The 24,821-nt window shown below is 36.3% G+C and overlaps 1 protein-coding gene across 1 annotated transcript; it reads right to left on the bottom strand.

The window, feature by feature from the left end:
• Positions 1-1,498: 1,498 nt before the first annotated feature.
• PNPLA4 (patatin-like phospholipase domain containing 4) lies at positions 1,499-24,219 on the bottom strand. Its single transcript, XM_010296751.1, has 8 exons — positions 24,061-24,219; positions 23,218-23,344; positions 17,765-17,949; positions 12,941-13,035; positions 12,638-12,773; positions 9,190-9,255; positions 3,886-4,038; positions 1,499-1,932 (listed from the first exon to the last, which is right to left on the bottom strand). Exons 1-8 carry the CDS (start codon positions 24,217-24,219, stop codon positions 1,801-1,803), a joined length of 1,053 nt encoding a protein of 350 aa, XP_010295053.1. The 3' UTR covers positions 1,499-1,800.
• Positions 24,220-24,821: the final 602 nt, after the last annotated feature.

Raw genomic sequence — 24,821 nt, 5'->3', positions numbered from 1 at the left:
TTATATTATTATATTATTATTACTTCACATTTAACAACCTTCTCCTCTAAAAGCAACTCTTAAAAAACTGCATCCAGAAAAACAAGCTTTGTACAGGCTCGCTAAATATACACAGCGCCATCATTGCTCAGAAGTGTAACCGGTCAGAAGATGCACGCCATACCTGAAAGCTTGTGAGTAGCTCCAAGCCCTCAGAATGCTGAGTGAAAAAAAGCTGTTTCAAGTTTCCACCAGAGTGCCAAAAGAGGTATTACCATTGAATCAGAAACTTCGCACGTCGGTGTGAAAGAGAATTCCTTAATCGCATTATCTACTATTTCTATTCATGCTGGAAGTTGCCCTCTGTATAAATGAGTATGCAAGTCAGCCAGGCACAGGCGGCTTGGTAGAAGAAAGGCAACTTCTTTGAGTTTTACATGCAAAAATGCTGTCCTACAGATCTGGAAACCTTGCCAGCTGTCCTGTTTTCACTGTATACAGAACCTCATGCATTTAGAAAGAGTTGTTGTTCTAAAATGAAAGTAATGTGTTTTCCAACGGCATTTTTAAAATTTTTAAATTCTTTCATTATCCAAAACAGTAATAAAAGAATTCAATCCCTGCCACATGAATCCTAATCTGATGCAACCTACATATTAATATAAATCTGGTGGCTATGTGCTGAAAAGCCTTTCAAAAGCTATAGCAGATTGTCAAATAAACCTTTTTTCTCACCTCTTCAGATTTTCTGTTGGTTTTGGGGAATTTCATGTAAATGTGTGATTTCATGCATGTTTAATTCAACCTCCAATTTTTATTTAAGTATTAAGAAATCAACTTCAAATAAACTTAAAGCTACAAACACTGTTTACTTTTAAATAAATAGTTGTGGATTTTAGGATTTAGGCATTAAGAATGAAAATCCTGAACTTGCACTTAAGATAGTCAATGCAAGGTGACTGGTAAAAGAATGAGATATGTGAGTCTGAGTGCATTACCTGCTGACTTCAGCTTCTCTCCAACAGTCTGCTTTTTTTGCAGATAATCAGGTTGTTAGAGTATTCTGAAAAATTTACAAATGACCTCTTGACAGAAGTTTCAAGAAAATATATTTATTCAGTTTTAGCAGAGGAAGAAAACATAATAAATACAACAATTTGTTACACCCTTCTTTACAAGATATTTTTACATTCAAACATCACACAGCTGTTACAAATTTCAACTAATATTTCAAATTTTAAAAGCCCACATTCGCTGAAAAAGTTAAGAATTTTTAATGTTAAAAAATACACATAGAGTAAAAGAGTGCAAATGTTTTATTTCTTGTGGCTAGTGCTAAGTGTTCAGGTCCTTTAGAACACTGCAAGATATGTATTAGATCAGCAATACTGCAAGCATCCAATTAGCACGCATGACTATTACATTAAGTGAACAATACAGATTGTAATTTTTCATGGTAGAACCTTGATTTGTCTCTCAAATAACATCAAAAAAGACTTTTCCAAATTTCTGCAATTATGACAACACAAGCGTTTTACAAATCCCACACTCAAGTCCTCAGCTGAAGCAAAATGGATCTAAGCTTGAACCTCCTCAAAACAAGAGAACTACCAGGCAAGTACAATTCCCTTTCTGACATGTTTATATAGGTCTCTGGAGTACAACTGATACTTTCTCGGCAGAAGCAGATGCAATTCTATTGGGAATTGGGATTTTTATTTCCATAAACTGGAATTGGGACAGAAATCCCTTAGATTCTGTAGGATGCCTGTAGCAGTGTTTTGACAGTCATCAGGTTTTGTTAATTTTTTTATGTACCACCTATTCAAACCAGTTTTCTTTCAGTAAAAACTGTACAGCATCATCAAATCCATTTTGGTACAACGATTCCATTTTCTCCTGGTTTGGTGGGAACAGAGCTTGATTAAGTCTTACTAGGTTGGCCAGAGACAGCTGCAACAGAGCGAGAAACTATAAATTAGTTTATTAAAGCAACTTATCTAGACTTGACTGTGTTACTATCTGTTCTGTCATCTGTTTCATGTACCATATGTAAAAACAAAAGACCAGCACAGCTATGTCTACCCCAGTAAATTAACCATGTCCAGGTACATTGCTGAGCGCCAAGACAAACTGGCACAAACGGCCTGCATATACACTATTAAACTCACAGCCTCCAAGACAGACTGTCTGCCTGTAAAACTGCCCAAAGTTTCAGAAAAATTGTAACTTTGCAAACATTCCCAGAACTGTCTGGCAGAGTGGTAGCTGGCACATGCTAAACTTGTCCAAGGAAATATTTTGAGAGCTTACTAGTGCAAACCACCACATTCTTAGGAACATTCCCAGGCAATGTTTAACATATGAGTATAAACGTAGCTTGTATTACCAACAAATTAAGAACTACTCAGCATCTCAAGTGGTCACTTTGATAGTGTAAAAAGATTTCAGAACTCTGCTCTTCAGTAAAGACATTATTAAATTTTTTACAATAAAATTTATTAAATCTAATTATAAAGTTCTGAACACTTAATTTACATGATTAATTTAATACTTTAGCCACATTATTTATTATACACAATTTTGAAAAACATTATCAAAATCACCTTCATTATTCGAAGTAAGCAATTATTCAAATTGTGACACTAAACAGATGTAGGACGTTCAGAAAGACAGAAAACTGTTCACATTCCAGTCCAGATAAGATATACAAGTCTTCATTTTATGCAGATGACAATATCGATGAAAAAAATTTATTCTTAGTTCACATTTTTACGGCTCTAGAAGCTAAAAGTGCTTCAAATGGAATAGTTTAAAATGTTGCCTGAGATTTTGCACAAGTCTGCACTTGGAGGACCCTAGGAAAAACGTTAACTCTACAATTAATTCTCTATCTCTAAACTAGTCTAATCACCAGCTCATTTTTCCTCCTCTAGATGCACTAGATACAAATCACAACCAAGAAATATACAGTACATGATTGCGTCTATTTTCAGTACATATGAAATCAATAATCTCATGCTTTATGATCGTTTACCAAGTGCTATCATGCTTTAAATCTGTGAAACATTATGAAGATTCATAAATTTGTACATTGTAGGATTACATTACTCAAATTAGGAAAACATATTAAGAATTGTCTAAAAGAATCTTTTAAAAAAAATTACCAATTATTGCTAGTCTTTATTTTTTTCTTTCTAATGGAGTCTTGTTGACAGCTAGGTCTACTGCTATTCAGTATTTTCTTTCATCATGTCAAAGGAAGCAATACTGTAGTTAAAGTTTGTGAGACAAAGCTTCCAAAGACAGAAATGTCAGTGGTGAAAAGGAGGCCATAAAAATAATTCTTAGCCCATCTTTCAATATACAGAAATGTTTCTGTAACATCTAACAAAATAAATTCTGGAAAAACGTTGTTGTTACAAACGTTCAAAATCTTAACACAAGCTCTTTTGAGCAATGAGGTGACAAATGTATGACAAACTTGTATTTTAAATTCAGTTAGAGCAGCTAATTTTAGTAGGTATGAAGGGATGTTCTAGAGTTTCCCTCTCCTGAGGTATTCTACAGAAGTCTTATTTCTTTTTTTTTCTATAAACACTCTCCCTAGCCAAGACAGCCGATACTTAAAAAGCAAGCCTCTATTATTTACATGTACCAGCCTGTGGTAATTTGCTCAATTTTGTATTAGATCAATGCTTTTCAACCTTTCTGACAAAATTTATTCTACATTTGCCTTCCCTTGTGTTTAAGAAAAAGTTTAAACTCCATTTGCAAAACAGAAAATGCCAAAACATGACTTAAGTTGATATACATGCAGATAATAAACACTGAAAAATATGCATAATCTTAACTGCTCAACTACCTTTTCTTCTTCTGAAGTTATTTAATAAACAAGCAACTCACCATTGTATCTTGTTTTGCAAATTTAACATAAAGATCCACACGTCCTTTATCTTGTGGACAGATATCTAATCGACCGCTGAAAGGAGAAATCGTCACAGTTCTTCCAACAGGCAAGATAGGAAGGCCATTGGTAAGGCCACCATCAACCCACTTCTATTGCAAAATAAAAATATTTTCAAAGTAACCTTAGCACAATATGTTCATAACTGAATACTTCATCCTTCCTGTCCCTGCCTCCTCCACCCCACCCTCAAGAAAACTTACAAGTTTCCTTCTCAGAATACCATGAACAAGCTTGAGTAGGAGGCATAAAAAACAAGGAACTGACAATGTACACACAGAATTTTTGATTAATGAGCATTTGACATAATGTCTAAATATGTGTGTAATATATTTATCAAACTTTCATAATGCTTGTTAGTTGATCTAATAACAAAACACCCCATATAGAATTTTTCTCAACACATACATGAAAAGATAAGATTATTAATAATTACATGTGAACCATAACAGATAAAGTATACTCCTCTAAAACACTACTCTGATTCAAACTAGGAGCTGGATAATCTGTATGTGCAGGTAAGATGACTGCACAAGCTAACCCAAATATAACTTCTCTCTTCTTCTTCCAGAGCCTCTCATCTTCTTATACACACAACACAAGACAGCAATGGCTGGAAAGCGAAGGGTAAAGGTGGGAAGGAGCTGAACAATGATGGCACATAAGACATAGCAGACATCAAGTCTGCTACAGGAGTTAAGCATAGGAAAAAGTTAAGAAGAAAAAAGCAAAAGCAACCTATTAACTTCTTGCAGAGCCCCACATGTTTCTTCATTCTAAAGGCAGTCTAGGGGTACAAGTCTGATCTTCACAGGAACCACAGCCAAATTCCATCCCAGTACAAGCAGAGACCGCTGTGACATCTCTTTCCAACACATTTTATACATTCATATTTCCTTCTGTGCTTACATGCATAATGCAAAACTCAACATCAGTCTACTGGCTAGATGCATTTAGTGACATACATGAGGTCTGGTGATCACATAGATGCATCTCACTGGAGTTTACACATCTACAGCCAAATTAGTCATTCTACACTTCCTCTATCGTCAAGGGAAAGCAAGCTACACTTCTAGCACATGATTTACCTTATCCTAAAGTAAGTATTTACATCTGATTTGAATTGTGCTGAACAAGTGCTTTCTTCTCCTCTCCACTAATTATAAAGGAAACACACATTAACTATGTAGGATGTAGAGTACTGCAAACGCCTAAAGCCAGGCAAGCTGAAATGCTGTAAGAAATAATATTATAAGATTCACCTCAATATTTCTTAAGGGTTTGACCTCCCCAAAGATAAACTCAATACTCCAGGATATCAGCTTCAAGTTTCATTAACACAGAACACTACAAACAAATGCCACATTGTACTAGTATTCTTCAGGACTAGACAGAAGACTGCTTTTCTGCTGTAGATGATACTATATATGAGATATGAAGTGGCAAAATAATGCAAGTCTTCCCACAAAATTACTGAAAATGCCATAGGAATTTAGTCAGAAAATTAAAAAAAAACCCCTTACACAAGAAGTATACTATTGGGAATTTGTTTATGACATTTAAATCAAACCTGTCTCCAAATTGTTGGCAAGACACTATCTTTCAATGTAGTGACTGCTATACAGGAAGCATTATCTCAGGTTACAGTGTTTGTCCTTCAGAAACCTCTGAGATTCTCTGAGGTCCATCACTTAGTTGTATAAATCCCTCTCGGCTGTGCCCTTTACCCTCACTTAAAGCAAACATCCTTTTAATTCTATAAGTATAGATTTCTGGGGGTGCCCATGTGAGTTCACGCAACCAGAAGACTTTGTTGTTACCTGCCCCTCTTTCCACTGTCAACTCCCAGATCTGGTAATACATGGATGTACTCTACACATGGTTATACAGCAAGCACCGCTGGGGTGAGGGGAAGAGGTTGCTTTGTCCCTCTACACCGCCCTCTTCACTTTCTCGGATGAAATTTGCCATTTCACACTTTTTTTATTGTCCTGAACTTAAAATACAAGCTACAGATATTCACATTCAATAGTCTCCATGGACCTTCTAGTCTTATTATTTCATAATATGCTTTAGAGCTTGACTCTTGACATTAGCTCTTGATGAGAATCTTGCAGATTCTATTATTGTAGATAAAAATATTCTATTATTCCTGGCTGACGTGTCCTCTGTCATTTTATATCCTTTCAAGCATTTGGGAGAAACTGCTCCTCAGTCAAAAATATTTTGACTCCACAGTCCCTCATGTTACATAGTTAAAATAAAACACTTATATGCTGCAAATAAAGAGATGCAATGCTCCCGACTCTTTTAATTCCATTAGCCAATTATTGACAAATGATTCTTAGCTGATGAGGCAAATTCCTCATAACTTCTGAATTAGTTTCTTTTTTGTAAGCATGGTGCAAAGAGAGAAAGTTCTGAAATAATGTGCAATGAACACCAAACCAGACAATGAAATTGAGGATGTGGGTTGGACCTAACAGAATCTACCCATTTACCAGTAGGTGGTTTTTACAAAGGTGTTCTGTAAGAACTACAGTGACACAAACTACAGCCTCATCATCAGATACAGTCTACTCAATCATCTGCAGATCTTTATCTGTCTTAAGGATTAACCTTGCCAGAGACGTAAAGGACACCAAACCAACTCAAAGAAAGGTAATTTCACAGGGAGCAAACTTGCCTTGCTCTTACTGGAAGCCTCATCAAAGGGCACCTTAAATACCCAACCCAAGTAAAAAGCTAGCTGAGGTCATGAACAGACTATAAATTCTCAGATGTTATTTTACACTCCTTTCTCCTCTTTTAGGCTCATCAAATCTGACAGTACGTGTTCTTCAACAGACTGATGTTATGCCTGTGCTACCGTGCAATTTAGTTTATTCACCCCAAAAGTCTAGCCTCCAAGCATGCATATTACAGGTATGCTAGCTAATTCCAGTGTGAACCAACATGTTTCCCAAAAAGTATTCTTCCTAAAAAAAAACAAAAAACAAAAAAAACACAACCCAAAAAAACCTAACAACTAAAGCACAATGCTGGGAACAATTTACCCTGGGGTTCACTCTCTGTAGGCAGTATGGACAAGACTAGCAACAGGTTTGGCTATTTTCTGATGCTATTCCAGCAAAACTGCACCATCCTCGCTTACATATCATGCAACACATACCTCAGATAACATACTGAAATACATTTCAAAAAACACTCCCAGATGACCTGGTGATATGTATGCAGATGACATATGTAGTCCAGAGAAGATCCAGACCAACTGTTCTGAAGCACAGATAAGGCCAGTAGACTCAAGCAGCAAACAGGGAGTAAATGCAATTCCATGCTGCCATGGACCATACGGCCTGAGGAACTTAATCCCTGAAACTGGTGTAAATGCAGCGAGACAGAACTTCGGTCTGTTACAGTAAAGCTTTCAGGAAACTTGCAATATGATGCTAATATAACAGAGACAAATCAACATCCAGTCCATCTTACTGACTTCAGTGCTTACTGTGTCTGGATCATGAGGTTACATGCCATGTATCTGGCTCTATACCGCATGCTTTAAGCCTGCTATTACCTACCCACATATCCTCATTACCCACTTTTCCAAGCCATGGAAATACTATTGCAACAGAGATCCTACAGTTTTTGCTCTCACCCTGCTCTAAGTATTTTGGCCTAAAGAATGGAAGTCACATGCATTTATAGGCAGAAGTTTTCTCAAAAAAACAAAACAAAACAAAAAAACCCCAACACCAAAACAAACAAAAAAACCCCACCCAAAACCACAAATGCATTGTTTTACAGAGTATGAGAAGAGTCAGTGCAGATATGCAGAATAAACCATTCCAACAAGTAACAACAAATGAAAGCAACCTTCTTCTCAGAAACTGCCTTTTCTGAATCTCACTTAGGAGAGTACTAAGAAGCCTCAGGAATGACAACAAGCTTTCAAGTGTTTCTGTGAAATATTCACTCATTTCACTTCTGAATGCAAAATAAAGTTGGACAGGAACATGAACCGTCCACTAAGAAGGCCTACAAGCTTAAGAAGTGGGCCCATATGAACTTGTTTAATGTCTTCATCACTGACACAGACAGTGAGATCGAGTGCACCCTCAGTAAGTTTGCAGACAACACCAAGCTGAGTGGTGCGGTTGACATGCCTGAGGGACGGGATGCCATCCAGAGGGACCTGGTCAAGCTTGAGGAATGGGCCTGTGTGAACTCATGAGGTTCAAGAAGGACAAGTGAAGTGTCCTGCACCTGGCTCGGGGCAACCCCCAGCATCAATACAGGCTGCGGGATGAAGGGATTGAGAGCAGCCTGCCAAGAACGACTTGAGGGTATAGGTGGATGAAAAGCTGGACATGAGCTGGCAATGTGTGCTCGCAGCCCAGAAGGCCAACTGTACCCTGGGCTTCATCCAAAGAAGCATGGCCAGCAGGTCAAGGGAGGTGATTCTGCCCCTCTACTCCACTCTGGTGAAGCCTCACCTAGAGTAATGCGTCCAGCTCTGGATCCCTCAGCACAGGAAAGACATGGACCTGTTAGAGTGGGTCCACAGGAGGGCCACGAAAATGATCAGAGGGATGGAACACCTCTCCTATGCGGGCAGGCTGAGAGAGTTGGGGTTGTTCAGCCTGAAGAAGAGAAGGCTCCGGGGACATCTTATTGCAGCCTTCCAGTACTTAAAGAGGGCTTATAAGAAAGATGGAGACAGACTTTTTAGCAGGGCCTGTTGTGATAGGACAAGGGGTAATGGCTTTAAAGGAAAAGAGATTAGATTTCAACTAGATCTAAGGAAGGAATTTACATACATGTACTCCAGCAGTGTCCAATCTGCAAGACCTCCCTTATCATTCTTTCCATTAAACAGAAAAGTAGAATAGCGGTCCTTTAAATTGCAAAATATTTTAGAGTTGGTAAGACCGATTGTTGTGAGAAGCATCTTTACTACGAGAAGCTGTTAGACATTTTTTCCTAGACATTTAGAAAACAGCTTCGTGCTACAGAGATCGTTTCAGTCTCAGCACTCACAGTTTTTGAAACAACACATGAACAAAGTCATGTCATCTTTCACAATGTTAACCTACAGTATTAACAGGAACAACAGCTAGTCTACAAAATACAGTACTGCAATTCCTACCTACCCTTCCCCTAAGATCACATAATTACATCACAATTGAAGAATGCTCTTACAAAAAAAGCTGGTAGTTAAACTACCATGAATAATGAAAAATTACCTCTCCTTTATATTCCACTGGCTTAATTCCTGCATATACTGGTATAAAACTACTTGCTAGCAGGACCTAGAGAAAAGAAACAAGAAATAATAGAGAACAAAAGTGAAGAAAAGGCAACAAAGCAGTTCTGAACCAATACATATTTTCATATATATTTATCTACACCAAATAATATAGCAGTAACCAGTCAATATATTAGTTTTACAAAAAAACATTGTAATCTCAAATGTCGTCTTGTTGTGGTATGTCAAAATGTGATTAAAACTATTCATTTGGGTTTTTTTAATGACTTGACAGTGACAACTCTCAAAACAAATATCACAAATTAACTCATTGATTAATGTGATTCAAAAGAGTATGAACTTAGTCTTATGCAATGTGAAGTAGATCTATGATTTTGAAGAAACTAAATATACATATGCTGAAAAAAATGCAATATGGAGTATTGTCAAAGAAGCAGCTGACCCAATTATTCTGCTGGCATATTAATATAGTGCTTACTCTGCTAATAAATCAGATCTTCTAAGAATTCAAAATTTCCAAAATACTATAAACAGCCTGAAAATTCACATGTGTATCTTTATTGATACTTTGCATTCAATACATTCAAGTAGTAACAAATTACTACTTGTCCTATCGTAAGCCCACCTTGCTGTCAACAGCAGTTCTCACTTTTTTTTTTTTTTTTTAAAAAACAGGGCACCTCTTCTGTCATGTATAGATATGCACTCATGCATAAATTTCTATCCACTCATAGCAATATCTATGGGAGTGTGTATATATATCTCTCTATACCTATGTATCCACCTATACATATATATATATATGAAATCAGTATACAGCATTTCAAAGAGAAGGGGTAGATGTGTGGATGAAGTGCAATGTCAGAAATTCTCCTATGGCTACATGTGGCAAATATGCATGCATGGCAGCATGAGACAAAAATCTGGGAACAGAAGCAGATTACAGACTGGAGTATATACTATGTGAAAGGTGATCAGGTGCAATACCGACAACCCATAGAGATCATGTAAGAAAATCCTTGAGATTTTTTTGGTGGAACTCCATTTATTTTTACAAAAAATTAAGCTACTTTCAGTACTAAACACCTCTCCTCCTTAAAATTAAGGCTCCATATGAAGGCTTTAATTTTCACTCCAAGAACTCTTTTCTTGCCTATTTCTCTTCCCAGTGAGAAGCACCAGAGGTTTGCCTGAGCTCAGATATAAAAGCTTTCTCTTCTTATTTTCCAAATGTGAAATTGTAGCTATTTCTCTAACAGGCAGGCCTTTCCCTCACAAAATCGTAAGATAAGGTCCCCCTTGAACCCATTCCTCTCCAGATTTCCAAAAGTGACATCCTGCAGGGTTTCCAAGTTCCCAACATCAGCTTCTTCCCCTGCCCAACTCCCTTTCTCCTCTCTCCTTCCACTCCAATTAAGTAACTTTGGCCTTTCTAAACTAAGAGAAATGGAGACAAAAGGTTTAATGAAAGAAAAGAGTCAAAACCAGGTGACCCTTGCAAAGTGTGAATTCTTTTCAAGAAGACTGAAGAAAGCAGTTTGGCCCTCCTTATAAAGTCTCCTCAAGGGTGACGTGAGGAAGGACAAGTTTGAAGAACTAACACTTTCAGTAACACTAACTGAAACAGTGTGGACTCTTCATTGCTCCCACCTTTCTAAGCTAAATACAAGTGTTGTGTGCCCTGCTCCCTCACAAACATACAAATCATGCCCCTCTTCTCCTTCATCTCCAGTTTAAGTACTGCAAGTCTAGGAACGCTGGTGTGTCATTATTGTCTTCACACATGTAAAAACTATTTCAAGATGGGAGATTATTAACTACCTTTCCACATCCACTGGGAGCAGCAAAAGGAAAGAATGAGCTTAAAATTGTAGCAACACATACTCAGTTTAGCCATTACGAAAAACTTTGTAACCATAAGGCTTGTTAAGCATTGAAACCAATTGCATATGGAAGTTGAAAAATTTCTGGCAGAGGATACAGAAGTTTTGCTGTTATAAAGCACTGTCTGTCCAGCAGTATCTTTATCCATGCCTTAGATATAGTAGATCATGTCTAGGAGAGGCAGAACACAATTATATAGCCTAACAAGTTCTATCCTCCATGCTACTGGGCAGCCACCAACATTCAGACTGTTGTATAGCTGAAGGCATACGCAACAACATGTATTACAAGATGCACTGAAAAAACAGACAGTATGAATGTATTCCAATGACAATTATTTTTAATTTTATTACTGTTATTCAAACCCATTCTACTGCTAGCATATGAAACAAAAGAATAGAACAAACAGTTATGTCAGTGAAATAACTATTGCAATATATTAATAAAATGTATATATTTCCAAGGTCATCTTCTAATTGTCTTCAGGTTAGAAGATTTCACTGCAAAAACCATAAACCTACTGAATAATAAACTCCATGCTTGTCACTGCTGGCTACCATAGCTAGAAATAACACTGCATAATTTGAGGTAAGATTTTTGCATAACTATCTTTACATGATTAAGTCCTGCAAATTTTGAGGACTGACCATGTAAAATATAACAGAGTCAAGATTTTTTCAGATGCTACTTTAAAGGCAAAATTCCAATGCATACTTTGGGATTTTGTTAACATGTGTGATTTTTTTTTCTTTAAGTGTAAATTATAAGCTCTTATTTACTCTAAGCATCCACAACTATAGGGAAAGAAGGAATTTGTTCTTATTCTATTCCCTCATTTATTCTGCTGTACCTTATGATGTCCTCCGCTAAGATATAATCAATTACTAGAAAGAACATTTGCTTTACATGCATTTGAATTCCTCCTGCCATTTCGTATCAGCTTATGTATACAATTCTGATCCAAATTTAAGAAGTGGCATTCAAAAAGAAGAGATGGGCAGTAGAAGATCTGCTTTCCCGTTACAGTTAAAATACAGTTTATATATGGTACTTAACATTACATTGTATCTATTCCCCACAAGGACTTGTAGAAAGTGTTGGGAATTTTTTTTTTTTTTTAAAGGCAGGAACTTCTTTTTCTTTACTTTTTTTGTGATGAAACATAATATAAATGGTACCAGTGAAGTAAGAGATACAAAAAGACTGAGAAAATTGTTACAAAATTAGGAAACTCTCTATTTTATTCTTATCTACTGTAACCATTAGTTACCCTGTTACTTTTTAAATAAACCTTGCCTACAAGGTAGTACTTTAAAAACAGATTAAGGAAGCACACACACACAAAATAAATTTTGCAACATGTGTGAAACCTTACAATCAAATTCTGCTTCTATTGTTTACATTATGGTTATAGCACCACTGATAATATAAGCGATTACTTGAGTGTAAACAGTGATTCATCGTACAGCTAATAACATACTCCTAAGCCTTGAAGAAACTCAAGCATTTTTATTTAAAGCAGTAATATTCAACTTCATTACCTTAATGAGGTCTTCCCTGGAGGCAAAACTTGAAACCAAGTGATTTTCCCCACTTTTGCTGTTAGTGACTGACACATAGAGCCGGTTCTCAGCTACTTCATGAGCATTAGAAGGAAGAATAGACTCTATGCCTTCCCTAGGGTAAAGAAAATGCTAAACATTATTCACCATCATTATTTAGAAACCTTGCAAATATGTTAGGGGTGAAAGAAAGAGCGCTGAACTCCCCCCAGGGTAGAAAAAATAGGCACACTCCATTTTAAGAGCTTCACACAAAAACGATCTTATAGATGCATTAAGTACCTAAGCGTTTTCATAAAATCATAACCAGGCGTTACAGCACCGAAGTCCAATTTTCTAACTTCCTCTGCAAATCCATAGGCAAACTGCTTACATTTCTGCAAATTAAAATATTCACCATTAAGGACGTTTTAGGTATGGGAAATACGTTCAGCTGTAGTATCTAAAACATTCTAGTGGCTAAAGCTTTGATCAAGAGAGCACTATAATCACAGAATCAATAAGGTTGGAAAAGACCTTTAAGATCATCAAGTCCAACCATCAACCCAACACCACCAAACCTGCTAAACCATATCCTGAAGTGATCTGACTAAAATATCTTCCCATATGTTCTTGGTTTGTACCAAGATATTCATAGCAAAATGCTGATCCCTTTATAAGAACTCATTTGTAAGAAAACAAGGTCCCTAATTTAAAAAAATAAATTAGTAATAATAATAACAAACCCTCACAAGAATGCTACTTGAAAAATCAAGGCACGTTAAAGGCTATTTTTCTGTGTATTACCACTGCTAAATAACCAGTTTTCTGAACCATCTCACTACAAGAACAACCATTTATATTTCAATTGTAAAGCCATATTTTATTTTGAAGACTACTTCGGTACTAAAACCAGACACAAGTACCTTAAGATGTCCATAAGCATTTAAAAATTATTACAATTTCTTCTCACTAATGCAAAAACCATGCTACTAACAAATACACATATTTAATGAATAAAATGCTACGGAAGTATTTAATGAATGAAATACTACGATGGAAGACAAAGAAACAAAAGACAAGTGCAGAAAACCAGGCAACAGATTCCACTGCATGAATTGGAATCTTTTATGCAAGCTGAAATGCCTAGCATTAACTGCAAAAAAATAGCTTGAAGTGTGAGCCCTAAGGACCTCAAAAGGAAAGTAAAGCAACAGGTAGCATTTATTTTTTGGAAAAAGATTATGAAACAATGAATTATGATTCTAAATGCTTAAGACTCACTATTCAGTATTCTTATTCCTTTTTTTTTATCCTTTCATGCAGGCTTTTCTAATGACTTTAGGGACCTGGGAAAAAACTAAATCCAATCTTATGCAGCTTTCTGAAATTGGTACTCAATAAATATATTATACCCATATATAACTATTTAACCACACGTTTACAGAATAAAAGATCTGTTTACAGATAGTTCTGGGTTCCTGGCTATACTAGCTTCCTGCATGAAGAACAAATAAATTGCTAGCAACAAAACAAGTGACTGGGGAAAGGGGGAAAAAAAAAAAAAAAAGGCAAATATGTCCTATTGAGGAGGAGAGTACAGGATAGAAAAAGAGGAAAGACTTGGGGTGAGGATTAGTAGAAAATCAGGAGCAAGCTGTCTGGAGCAGTTTTAACTTCCTCACATCACTTGTACAACAGAGCAGTCACCTGGGTGAAAGACAGAAATCTAGTTCTTGCATCCACCTTCTCCACATATATGGCCTACTAATAAATGTATGAAATCCATATCTCTTAAAGCAACAATCACAGTAAAGATTTGTGCTAATTCATTTCACATAGGTTCAGTTTACACTTTTATTCTAGGAGGTACTTGCCATTGCCAGTTCCAAGACAATTCATATATATAAAACTATTCCTATGCACCACATCTTGAACTCATTCTACATAAGGCAGTTAGGCTTCTTCTGTAGTCAATCACCTGGGAAGAGGCACATTCAGACATCTCTCTCTCAATAGAGAAGAAACCCACAAAACCCTACATATAAACATAATAGTTCTCAGGTGCTTCTATCTAAGATGCTTAATAAAGTGACAGAGAGCCAGGAGTAACAGGGAGGTGGATGAATCCAAACCTAGGTGAATGACAGAAAACTACTTTCCATATTACAAGTACTAAGAATAGACTGTACCTAGATTCTCAATTCTTGCTGCCAGAAGGGATAACTCACAGATGCGAATTGTTTCTAATTTTAGTGCTAGAAGTGTTAAACAATACATCTAAATTTTAAAAATAGTGACATGTTTAGAAATTGTAACTACTTGTACTGAGGTTAAGCAAACTTGACATCAAACATGATCAAGGTACTTATAAAATAAATAGGTACCTATCTATAACTCTACAAGCCTCCTTAGAATTCTCAACTCCCATGCCTTTTCAACAGTGACAAAAATTGAAGATACAAATGAAAAACATTTGCAAACTGTCATATTAGAACAGCAACAGTCAAAACAAGAAATTCTCAATGTTACATTCTCTCCAAAATAAGGAAAGGTTGTATTAGAGCTTTGAGACCAGGAGATGGAGAAAGTCCTAATTATAGCTTGTCTAACACAGCCAACTCTGGGGAGTGGGGGGGGGGGAATAACTGATGTTATATTTGTGGATATAAAATATTTCAAGTTAGAAGTGTAATAAAGGTAATAATACAATTATCCTGATATGAAAGGTTAATTATGTTCAGAACACAACACTGACTTTATTTAAATCCCATGAGAATTAAGAATTATTCCCCCCCAAAATACTTCTCAATTTTCTATTTAAACAATGTAACAGAATGACTAAAAAGTAAATAATAAATTAAAAGGACTAAAAAGTTTATGAAACATTCCTCAGTTTGTATCAAAATGATGTACTTTCAAGAAAAAAATCCATCAGACTCAATGTAATACAGGCTTAGTTTCCACGAACATAAAAAATAAAAACTATTCTAACGTATTTACTTAGAAACATTTTTGTAAGTTGGACCAGTGTCCTGGTTTCAGCCAGGGTAGAGTTAGTTTTTTTCACAGAAGCCAGTGTGAGGCTATGTTTTGGATTTGGGATGAGAAAATGTTGATAACGTGCTGATGTTTTGAGCTGTTGCTGAGCAGTCAAGGACAGCCCAGCTTCTCCTGCTGGCCTGCCAGCAAGAAGGCTTGGGGTGCACAGGAAGTTGGGAGGGGACACAGCTGGGACAGCTGACCCAGGCTGGCCAAAGGGCTATTCCATACCATATAACGTCATGCTCAGTATATAAAGCTGGGACAACGAAGGAGGAAGGGGTGGACGGACATTCAGAGTTACGGCATCTGTCTTCCCAAGAAATCATTACGCATGATGGAGCCCTGCTTCCCTGGAGATGGCTGAACACCTGCCTGCCCATGGGGAGTAGTGAATGAATTCCCTGTTTTGCTTTGCTTGCGTGCACGGCTTTTGCTTTACTTATTAAACTGTCTTTATCTCAGCCCATGAGTTTCCTCACTTTTACTCTTCTGATTCTCTCCCTCATCCCATCGTGGGGGCGTGAGCGAGCAGCTGCATGGGGCTTAGTTGCCGGCTGGAGCTAAACCACGACAACCAGGCTGGGAACAAATTCTCATACTCAGAGCCGAGAATAAGCAGAAAAATTTCTTTGGTCTAAGAAAAGGCTAGCTGCTGTGCTCACCATAGAGGAAATTAAAGTCAAAGGTATGCATTATACCAGGTAAACTTGAACTACTGAGTTAGTTAGTTAGAGAGGGTACAGAAAAGGAGTAACACCTGAACAGAATACAAGTAAGGTTCTCTTCACAGCAGAGTGGAATTTTCCTAATACCAAATCATATATAGAATGCACCTAGGGGAGGTGGGGGTGGAAAGAGGCCAGGGAAAAACTTACAGCTGAAAGCAACAGAAGTATAGCTCACTGCAAGCTAAGTTCATATCACAGCAGAAACAAACAGCAAAGTGTAATATTGGCTGTGACTATTCTTTGAATCAAATGCAGTGAAAGTTCTAACAAGCGAGGCCCAGAGAAAGCTACTTCATGTTCACTGGACTGAAACTTAAGTGTACTTAGAACAAAAATATCACAGCCTTCCCCCTCCCTCCCCTTCAAAAAGGCTGTTTATTATAATTCAAAATATTGAAGAAATACTAACATTTTGGAGGGCTGAACTAGATGACCTTTAAAGGTCCCTTCCAACCCAAACTAGTCTACGATTCTATGATTTTGGCAAGGCCTACTCCTCTACATATTTTAAGGCAAAGTTACTATAGGCACTTCAGGAGGGCAAAACAGCCTTAACCTAATGGGAAAAGCAAACAAAGAAAAGCCAATATTCTCCCACAGAACCTGTAATAGAGTAGTCATTGAATATCACTTTGCTGTCTCTGCAAGACACCATATCCATGGTGAGAAAAATGTAGCATCTCTGGAGAAAAAACCCAAACATACACGTATGCAGCATGTCAGAGCAGAACAGAACTCTGTGAGGGTTAATCCTCCCTGGCATACAGTGGAGTTACTGCTGCTAAGTCAGGAACTGTACTGAGCCTAAAGGAGGTGCACAAGTCACGTCTTGTGCTGTCTAATGGAGCGCACACAGCAAGGAAAAAATTTGAACCAGTATGTGGTGTTCTTCGACTTTATGAAGATACAGTCCATCTACCATTTTCACCTCCTTTCACAAAAGGAAGAAAGGATGGTGCTATGCATTTGCATAATAAAGCCTACCTCTAGACAAGAAAACGATTAACAACTTTGTAACGTACAGTGATTAAGCACATATACATTTCAGTACATTAAAGTGTGTCTAGTTGTGTACAGCTCACATTCACACACATGAAATTTATATTTACATAGCTTAAAATATAAAATTCATATGACAGACTTTTGTCATATAGATATGCTTGCTCCATAAACATTTCTGCCCACAAGTCACAGATTTTGTTAATGAAAACACATACACAAGTCCTATTCCTTTACAAGAAGTAAGAAGAAAAACAAGAACCAAAATATTTTTAAAAGCGTTATGGTAGATGATTATATCAAAAATATCCTTTGAAAATGATCATGTCCTATACCTATGAGTTTATTAATTTACCTCTATATTTTCTGGTACTGCTAATAAGACAGTGGCAGCCAGCGATCCCGCAGAAGCTCCCGCAAAAGCTTTCACAACTTTCAGTAACTTCTTACCATGCCTGTAAAAAGCAGCTGCTGCCCCCAAGTGGTAAATACCCAGAAAGCCACAAGCTGCAAATGACAGATTGATATGTTTCATTTTTGCTGTGGAAATAAAATTTCAGAGTCAGAAAAAGGATCACTTAGTTTTATTTTATAATATACAACTATTTTTTTGGCACGGAACACATAATATACTACATATATATTTATATATATAGCAAAAAACAGTTTACTTAAGAACAGTAAAAACTTTTGATTACCAAATATATCAAACAAGTAGCAATTAGTCTAGCATCCCCAAAATTGAAAGCAACTCTAAAATACTCCTTACCACAAATCCCTTTTTCAATCAAGAAATATATAGCTATATATCTCTATATATACACAATGTAACTGCACATTTTAATCTAATTTGTCAAAGAAATACAAAATAAAAGTAGCGAGTGCTGTTGGGGAGCAAAGACTGTTAGCCACCTACAGTAAAAATCAAATTATTTATAAAACTGCTGGTTACTCCCCTTACACACACAGCCTTGAACCCAAGATAACCCTCTAAGAAGGCAATTTTTTTCTTCACCTTTGAAACTCATTTGCTTACTAGTATTATTAGTAATCATTAATAGACAAATTCTTACTTAAAAAAGAAAAACACACAACATATTGTTGCTATTATTAAAATAAGATGAAATAAAAAACCCCACCAAAGTAAAATACCAAACACTAAATGTATGAAAACACGCACGCACACACACTCTGAAGGCATCAAGGATAGAATGTAAATCTAACAGAACACACAAGCAGGAAGCACAAGTTTAGGTCTTTAGGGGTGGTTTATTTAAAAAAAAAAAAAGCACTACACATTTTATTAGCTCTTCTGTTCCTGCAAATAACTACAATTATGAGAGGAAACTATTCCACAGCTTATATGGTACAGACATACAAGGTATCATACAGATTATCTTAGTATTGAATAAAAATAAACTCCTAGTATTTTTGGGTATGCATCAATATGAATGGGACTAAAAGAAATCAATCAGTATATCAGGACTAGATTTTTATGGTTTGTAATGACATAGATGATGAGATGTTTCTTTTGGAAATCATCCACAGACACTGCGGTGTCAGTTCTGGTGAAGAGAGGCAAACATGTAGAGCAACATATTTTGGTTTAAGTTGCCTCTTCAGCTCGGAAATGAGAAGAGCAGGAAAGGTGAGGACAGTATGAGAGAAAGGCATTTGCAATGAAGCAAATGATAATTCATATTACTGCTTTTAAAAAGAAAGGATCTTTTAATTTAAACAAAAATCACTGTACTGCATAGAAGATAAAAAAAGTTTACTCAAGATTTTACTGGAAAATAACAAACATAATTCTACTTTGAAGTAAGTTTTTCAGTAGGACGGAAAAAAAATACTAAAATAGACTTTGAAGTATGATCCCATGATGTGCTTGCTTTCAGACCAGTTAAACTCTCAGCAGTTTAACCAACTGCTGCAGCTGCTTCCCTGCCTTCTACAAATTAGGAGCAAAGATGCATTCGCATCATGGGCCACTGACAAAAAGATGAAGTTAGTTAAAGCAACTGCATTATTAAGTAGGAAAAAAAGCAAGCATGGAAGAACTCCCATTTTTATCCAAAAGAGGTTTCAGGTTCTAAGGCACTACTAACGTGAAACTTCGTATGAAATAAGGATCACGCTTACATAATTGATTGATCAGAAAATAAACAAGCAAAGTAAGAGTTCACAAATCCCAAGAATAACATCTAAGGCACCTTTGAAATATAAGAAACACAAGTGTAAGGTAATAAGCTTATTTAAATAAAAACAAGCATACCTATGCTTATGTAAATGTATATATACATCTTCTAAACCTTTTACTAGGCTCATCTAAAAAGCATTCGAAAAGGTATCTCTGCTGGCTGGAAAATATTTAGACATTTACAAATCAAAAAAGATGAAAACTAAAGAAAGTACCTAAGGCATAGTTACAGCAAGAAATTTTAGATTAAAGGATTTTTTTAAAAAGAAAAAAAAAATCCCTACAAATGTAGAAGACAACTACACTTCAATGTATGAAGAATTGGCTGGTACATTTTCTCTAAAGTGAGAAGAACAGAAAAGGAGACTCTGTGAAATGAAGAGGTTATTCGAATCTCAGATGAAAACCTACTGAAAATATACTGACTAAAGTATGTAGTGCTTCCATGCCTCTTCTCAAGGCTTCATGAGGAAGTTTTATGTTCTTACATGAGCTTTAGTCCTATCTAATTATCAGTTATTGTAAGTAACCACTGTTCTGATACATGGCATTCACTCTTTGATGAGAGTTAATTTCTTAACACTTAGATCCCATACTTCTCTAACTTCTTCATTCCCCTACCCTAGACAGAGATTATTAATCACATCAGTCTCTTGACTGACAAAAGGATTCAGGGAGACACAAACATGCAAAAAGAAAAAAGAACACTAAAATTTCAAGTAAAGGCATACTGTTAAAGAATGCTGCTAGTCTCACACTGTTAAAAGTAGACTAACTGCAAGTCCAAAAAAATGAAATTAATGCAGCCAAAAAAAAAGCAATTAAAAATAACTTTTTTTTTTAAAACAGAAGTACTCGATCCACTGGATTTGTATGGCATGCAATACAGCACTGTTTTACAGATTCCCCAAGAGAACTTAAAATCAAAAGTAGCAGCAGCATGTCTGTGTTGTCAAATCACTACATTTTTATTAATTAGGGTCAGTTCCCAGGTCTATATTACGTACTGTCACATACACACGAAATTTAAAAATACTTCAGTACAAATGTTCATTGGCAGGTGACATTCAGGTTCAAACGACAGATCCAGTGGATACATCTATAGCTGCGTGACTGAGAAATGGGGTCTGCATATACATGTAACAACCCTACAAGTGGGTAAATAATGAGAGAAAAAAAAATCATTGAATCACAGAATAATTCAGGAAGTCTCTTGCCCAACATGGTCAGCTATCGGATCAAATCAGGTTGCTCAGGGCTTTATCCACTTGTTAATTGAAAAATCATGTAATGTTTAGCTCCTAAGTGATAGCCAACACCTGTTGCCCGGTGTAACAATCAGGTCTTCTTTCATTTGTTCAGAATATTAAAAATCACTACAGTAAAATAATCAGCATTATAGAGAAGAAACAACAGAACATTAACATCTTCATTCAGCATTATGCATCTACCTGTGGGGAGGTTCTGTACATTGAATTGAAGGCCTCTTTACAACAAATCCATAATAAAGCACTTAACCTACAGAGATGATACAGATGAGTAAGAATCATTATTCTATAAGGAACTGTCTGCTTGATGGATGCAAATAAGCAATGTCATTTTGCCTTGCAAAGGAATCTCTGATTACAAGGAAAAGATAAGAAAGCATTCATTAGATGAATGTCCCATAAAATCAAAAAAGCAAGAAATAGGAAAGCAAGATACTCACTTTTATAAGAATATAAGCTTTCCCATTTCTTTTGATTCTTGCAAATATGTCATGGCAACACTTAATTTGCAAGTTAGAACGGTGTATTTCAGAGACAGTATGATTCAAAAATGTCTTTTGCTTTGATGATCTGGTAGATGACTGCTCTTTTGATCAAAAAGAATAGTAGGGTTATAACAACTCCCAAGAGGACATACAGAGAAACTCAATTAAGTCTACAGTATGACTTTTCCCTGCCAATTCCTTACAGAGTACCAGAAATAGGAGCAGAGTCACATCTGGACATAGACCACTTTTTTCTCCATTTCCGCTGTTTGCAGAAATCCTGTTATCTTAGAAATAGTAGGAAACACTTGTTCCACAAGACTTCAAATCAAGTATTCTTAGAAGGCTTTAATGTAAGTTCTGACGGTTAAAGATATTATCTATTAACTCAAAGTTATCATATTGGCATGTGTTAAGAAAAAATTTCAGTGAACCTTAAAAGATGCACAAGTACATTTCAGCTGACACGCTGTAGCAATATGAGGTAAATAGGACACAGCAAATGCTTTTGACACTGCTTTTCAAAAATGCTGCCATCTTAGATGATCGGCAAATTTCAAAATATAAAGATTTTCACTGGCTAAGGGGACAGGTATGCTTCCTTTGTCTACAAGAAAAAAAAGAAGCATAAGAAAAGTACAAGAAGAAACTGGAAGAACACTGGGGCTGTTCAAACTTATTATTTTACAGGTAGTGCAGGAGCATTCAGGAGTAAACGTAAACCTAAGAGTTCTATTCAAAAGATTCTTGCATCTGTAGATTAAAAAAAAAAATTCACTGGTGATTAAAAAATATACTGAGGGGAAGTGGGGGAGGGGGCCTGTTTACTCAGCAGTTTCTCATCTGTTTGTAATACAAACTTACAAGAGAACGTATGTAAGGAGACAAGCCTGCACAGCAGAATTATATTACAGTATAGCTTTTTCAGGATAGGTACTGTCTTCCTAATTGTCATACACAAGAAATAGCACAACAGTTTCTCATATTGCTATTTCCTGAGCAATATAATCATATAAAGAGTATACAGTCTTAGTGTCTTAACCAGTCATAACTACCTCCCTGTCATCCCATTTGTAAACAAAAGCTGCAAATGCCCAAGGCAACTGACTAAAAAACCTTTACAAACAAAAATTAAATATACATAGAATGGGAATGACCAAGCACCCTGAAGCACAGGAGCTAAAATGTATGATGCGTAACAGCACATTGCAGGATTAGTTATTAGGTAGGAATGACAAAACAAGCAAAGTTATGGAAAGAATTGTTTAGGTGGGCAACCTGGCTAAAATAAAGGTCATAATTGTAACGACTAATTTACCTGAAGCAGAAATAACCACTCACACAGGAATGTTCATTTTTTCACATTTATAACAGGAAAAAAAAGTTCACTAGCATCACAGACCATTCATAGCATTCAGTGACTATTCAAGAAATTGATTCTCCCAGTCAAAAAAAGGCTCACACAAAACAATAACCCATCCAATAGTCTGTACTCTACTTAAAAGTCACCACAGTTGCTAGCAAGGGAATAAGAAAACTAAGTTTTGCATCTATCCAGTCACACAGAATAAGCATTTTAAGAGTTTGATGAAGTTGAAGAAAAAAAAATTAAAATAATAATACAAAATAATCAGTACACAATCCAGTCAGCCATTAAGACACTTAGGAAAATCACATGAGTCTTCGCAAACTATAAAAATTGCGTATAATGCCCATAAAACTAAAAAATAAACACAACACATGATACAAAACTTTCAAATTAGGAGTTTAGACCATCTTGATCATTAACACAAGATGCCTAGAGAGGACAGGGAAGGCTGACTTCTGAAGAAGAGGGTGGCAAAAGGTTCAATACCTTCTAATGAATGTTGGCTTCCATCACATACTCCACTTGGACTTTTTCCAGCAGCTGTTTTAGTTCCCTCTGCACTAGTAGCCATTCTTGTATCTACTACCAATCGTTTATCATTTACCTTAGAAACCTAAAATCAGTCAAATATTACTATTTTAAAGAGAAACAAGAGGCAAATATGAGGTGAACATTATTTATCCTTAAACAGATTAATAAAGTCAATCAAAATAGCTGCAAAACCATCTAGATTAATTTCTGAATTGCTTAGCCCCCCCCCCAAATTAGCTGAAACCACAATGTTCTAGTGTTTATAAAGTGCATGCAGCAATTTATATTTTAAAGATGAACTTAATTAGATGTCGAGAAAAATACTGCCATTTGGAACTGCCAGTGTCCAAGATTAGCCTTAATTTTATGTCCTTTCCCACTATTGTCTGGTCACCGACAGACCTTACCAATCTGATAAAAATTGATTTCCCCCCCTCTTTTTTCATGCAATATTGCATTATTAAAACGTTTGCCAGAGAACTCTGGTCCTATTATTCACTAAGCAGATGTCACTCTAACTAATACGCCTGTTAGTTATCATGCAGTATTGCCTGAAGTATAATTTGAAAAAAAATGATGTTTCTCCCCAACTTAGAACTATCAGACACAAAATGTTCATTCTGAAACACCGGTTCTCCTGGAACTTCTTGCTGCCTGCCCCTTTAACTTAATAGGCATCTTCAACTCATCAATAAGGCTGCAAGATCAAAAGCTTAGCTCTGTAGATTCTAAAAGAAATTGTATTATCACCATATTGATGTATATCACTTATACTTACAGCACCACAAAAATACTTACCTGGAATTTAACTCTGTTATGTAGTGCTTTTATGGTGCAATAGTCTAGAATTCCAGTCCAGAACTGCTCAGTTTTTGGAAACATGCAACTACACAATCTGCCTTTGTTCAACCGAAGGAACAGTATTTGAGCACTACAAAGACTTTTAGCAGTCCACATTTTCTTACAAGTGACCTCTGGATGTGGTAACCAAACCGATGCTCTCAGAAGCTGTTTAACCATGGAGTTACAAAGGAAGTATCAATAGATGAGCTGCTTGGACACCACAGAAGTACACGGTAGAAACTTTCTCTCTTCTAAACATAACCTGTTTAAAAACATTAAGGGGAAAAAAAAACAGAAAGAAAAAAAGAAAACAGTTGAAAGGTAGTTCACAAGTTGAAAGGCACATCAAGACCCTGATACTCTAACAAGGCCATCTCTCACTTAAAACACAGATGCGTTAACAGTTGATTTACTTGACAATGAAGCAGTTCTAGGCAGAACTTTTGTTCAGTAGCCACTCCCTCTCTCACCAGCCTCCATCTGGCACTGTGTTGCTCACCACTAATCATAAAGCCAATTAATAATTTCAGAAATAAGAAGGACTAAAATTGTTAACAATGCAAAGAACAAGAGAACAAACTGTCCCTTATAATTAACAATGTGAATGCAATGCTCCTACTCCCTCAGCTGAAAACATGCAAGGCGTGTTCCAGCTTTAAGCCAATCCTTCACAAACACAAAGTACCGATGTCAAGATCCTAGCAAGAAAAACTCAA

This window comes from Phaethon lepturus, unplaced genomic scaffold (assembly GCF_000687285.1).
Source record: "Phaethon lepturus isolate BGI_N335 unplaced genomic scaffold, ASM68728v1 scaffold12841, whole genome shotgun sequence".
NCBI lineage: Eukaryota > Metazoa > Chordata > Aves > Phaethontiformes > Phaethontidae > Phaethon > Phaethon lepturus.
Note: the sequence above shows the minus strand (reverse complement) of the source record. Positions and strands in the feature narration are given on the sequence as shown.

Bases quoted from the DNA above. Each gene is read 5' to 3' on its own strand.
- PNPLA4 (XM_010296751.1), bottom strand. From the start codon at position 24,219: ATGTGGACTGCTAAAAGTCTTTGTAGTGCTCAAATACTGTTCCTTCGG. The intron at 17,950-23,217 runs GTATTGAACCTT...TTATTTCCACAG, and splicing joins AAGCCAACATTCATTAGAAG to CAAAAATGAAACATATCAAT. The intron at 4,039-9,189 runs GTAATTTTTCAT...ATTTTGCAATAG, and splicing joins CAGTGGAATATAAAGGAGAG to AAGTGGGTTGATGGTGGCCT.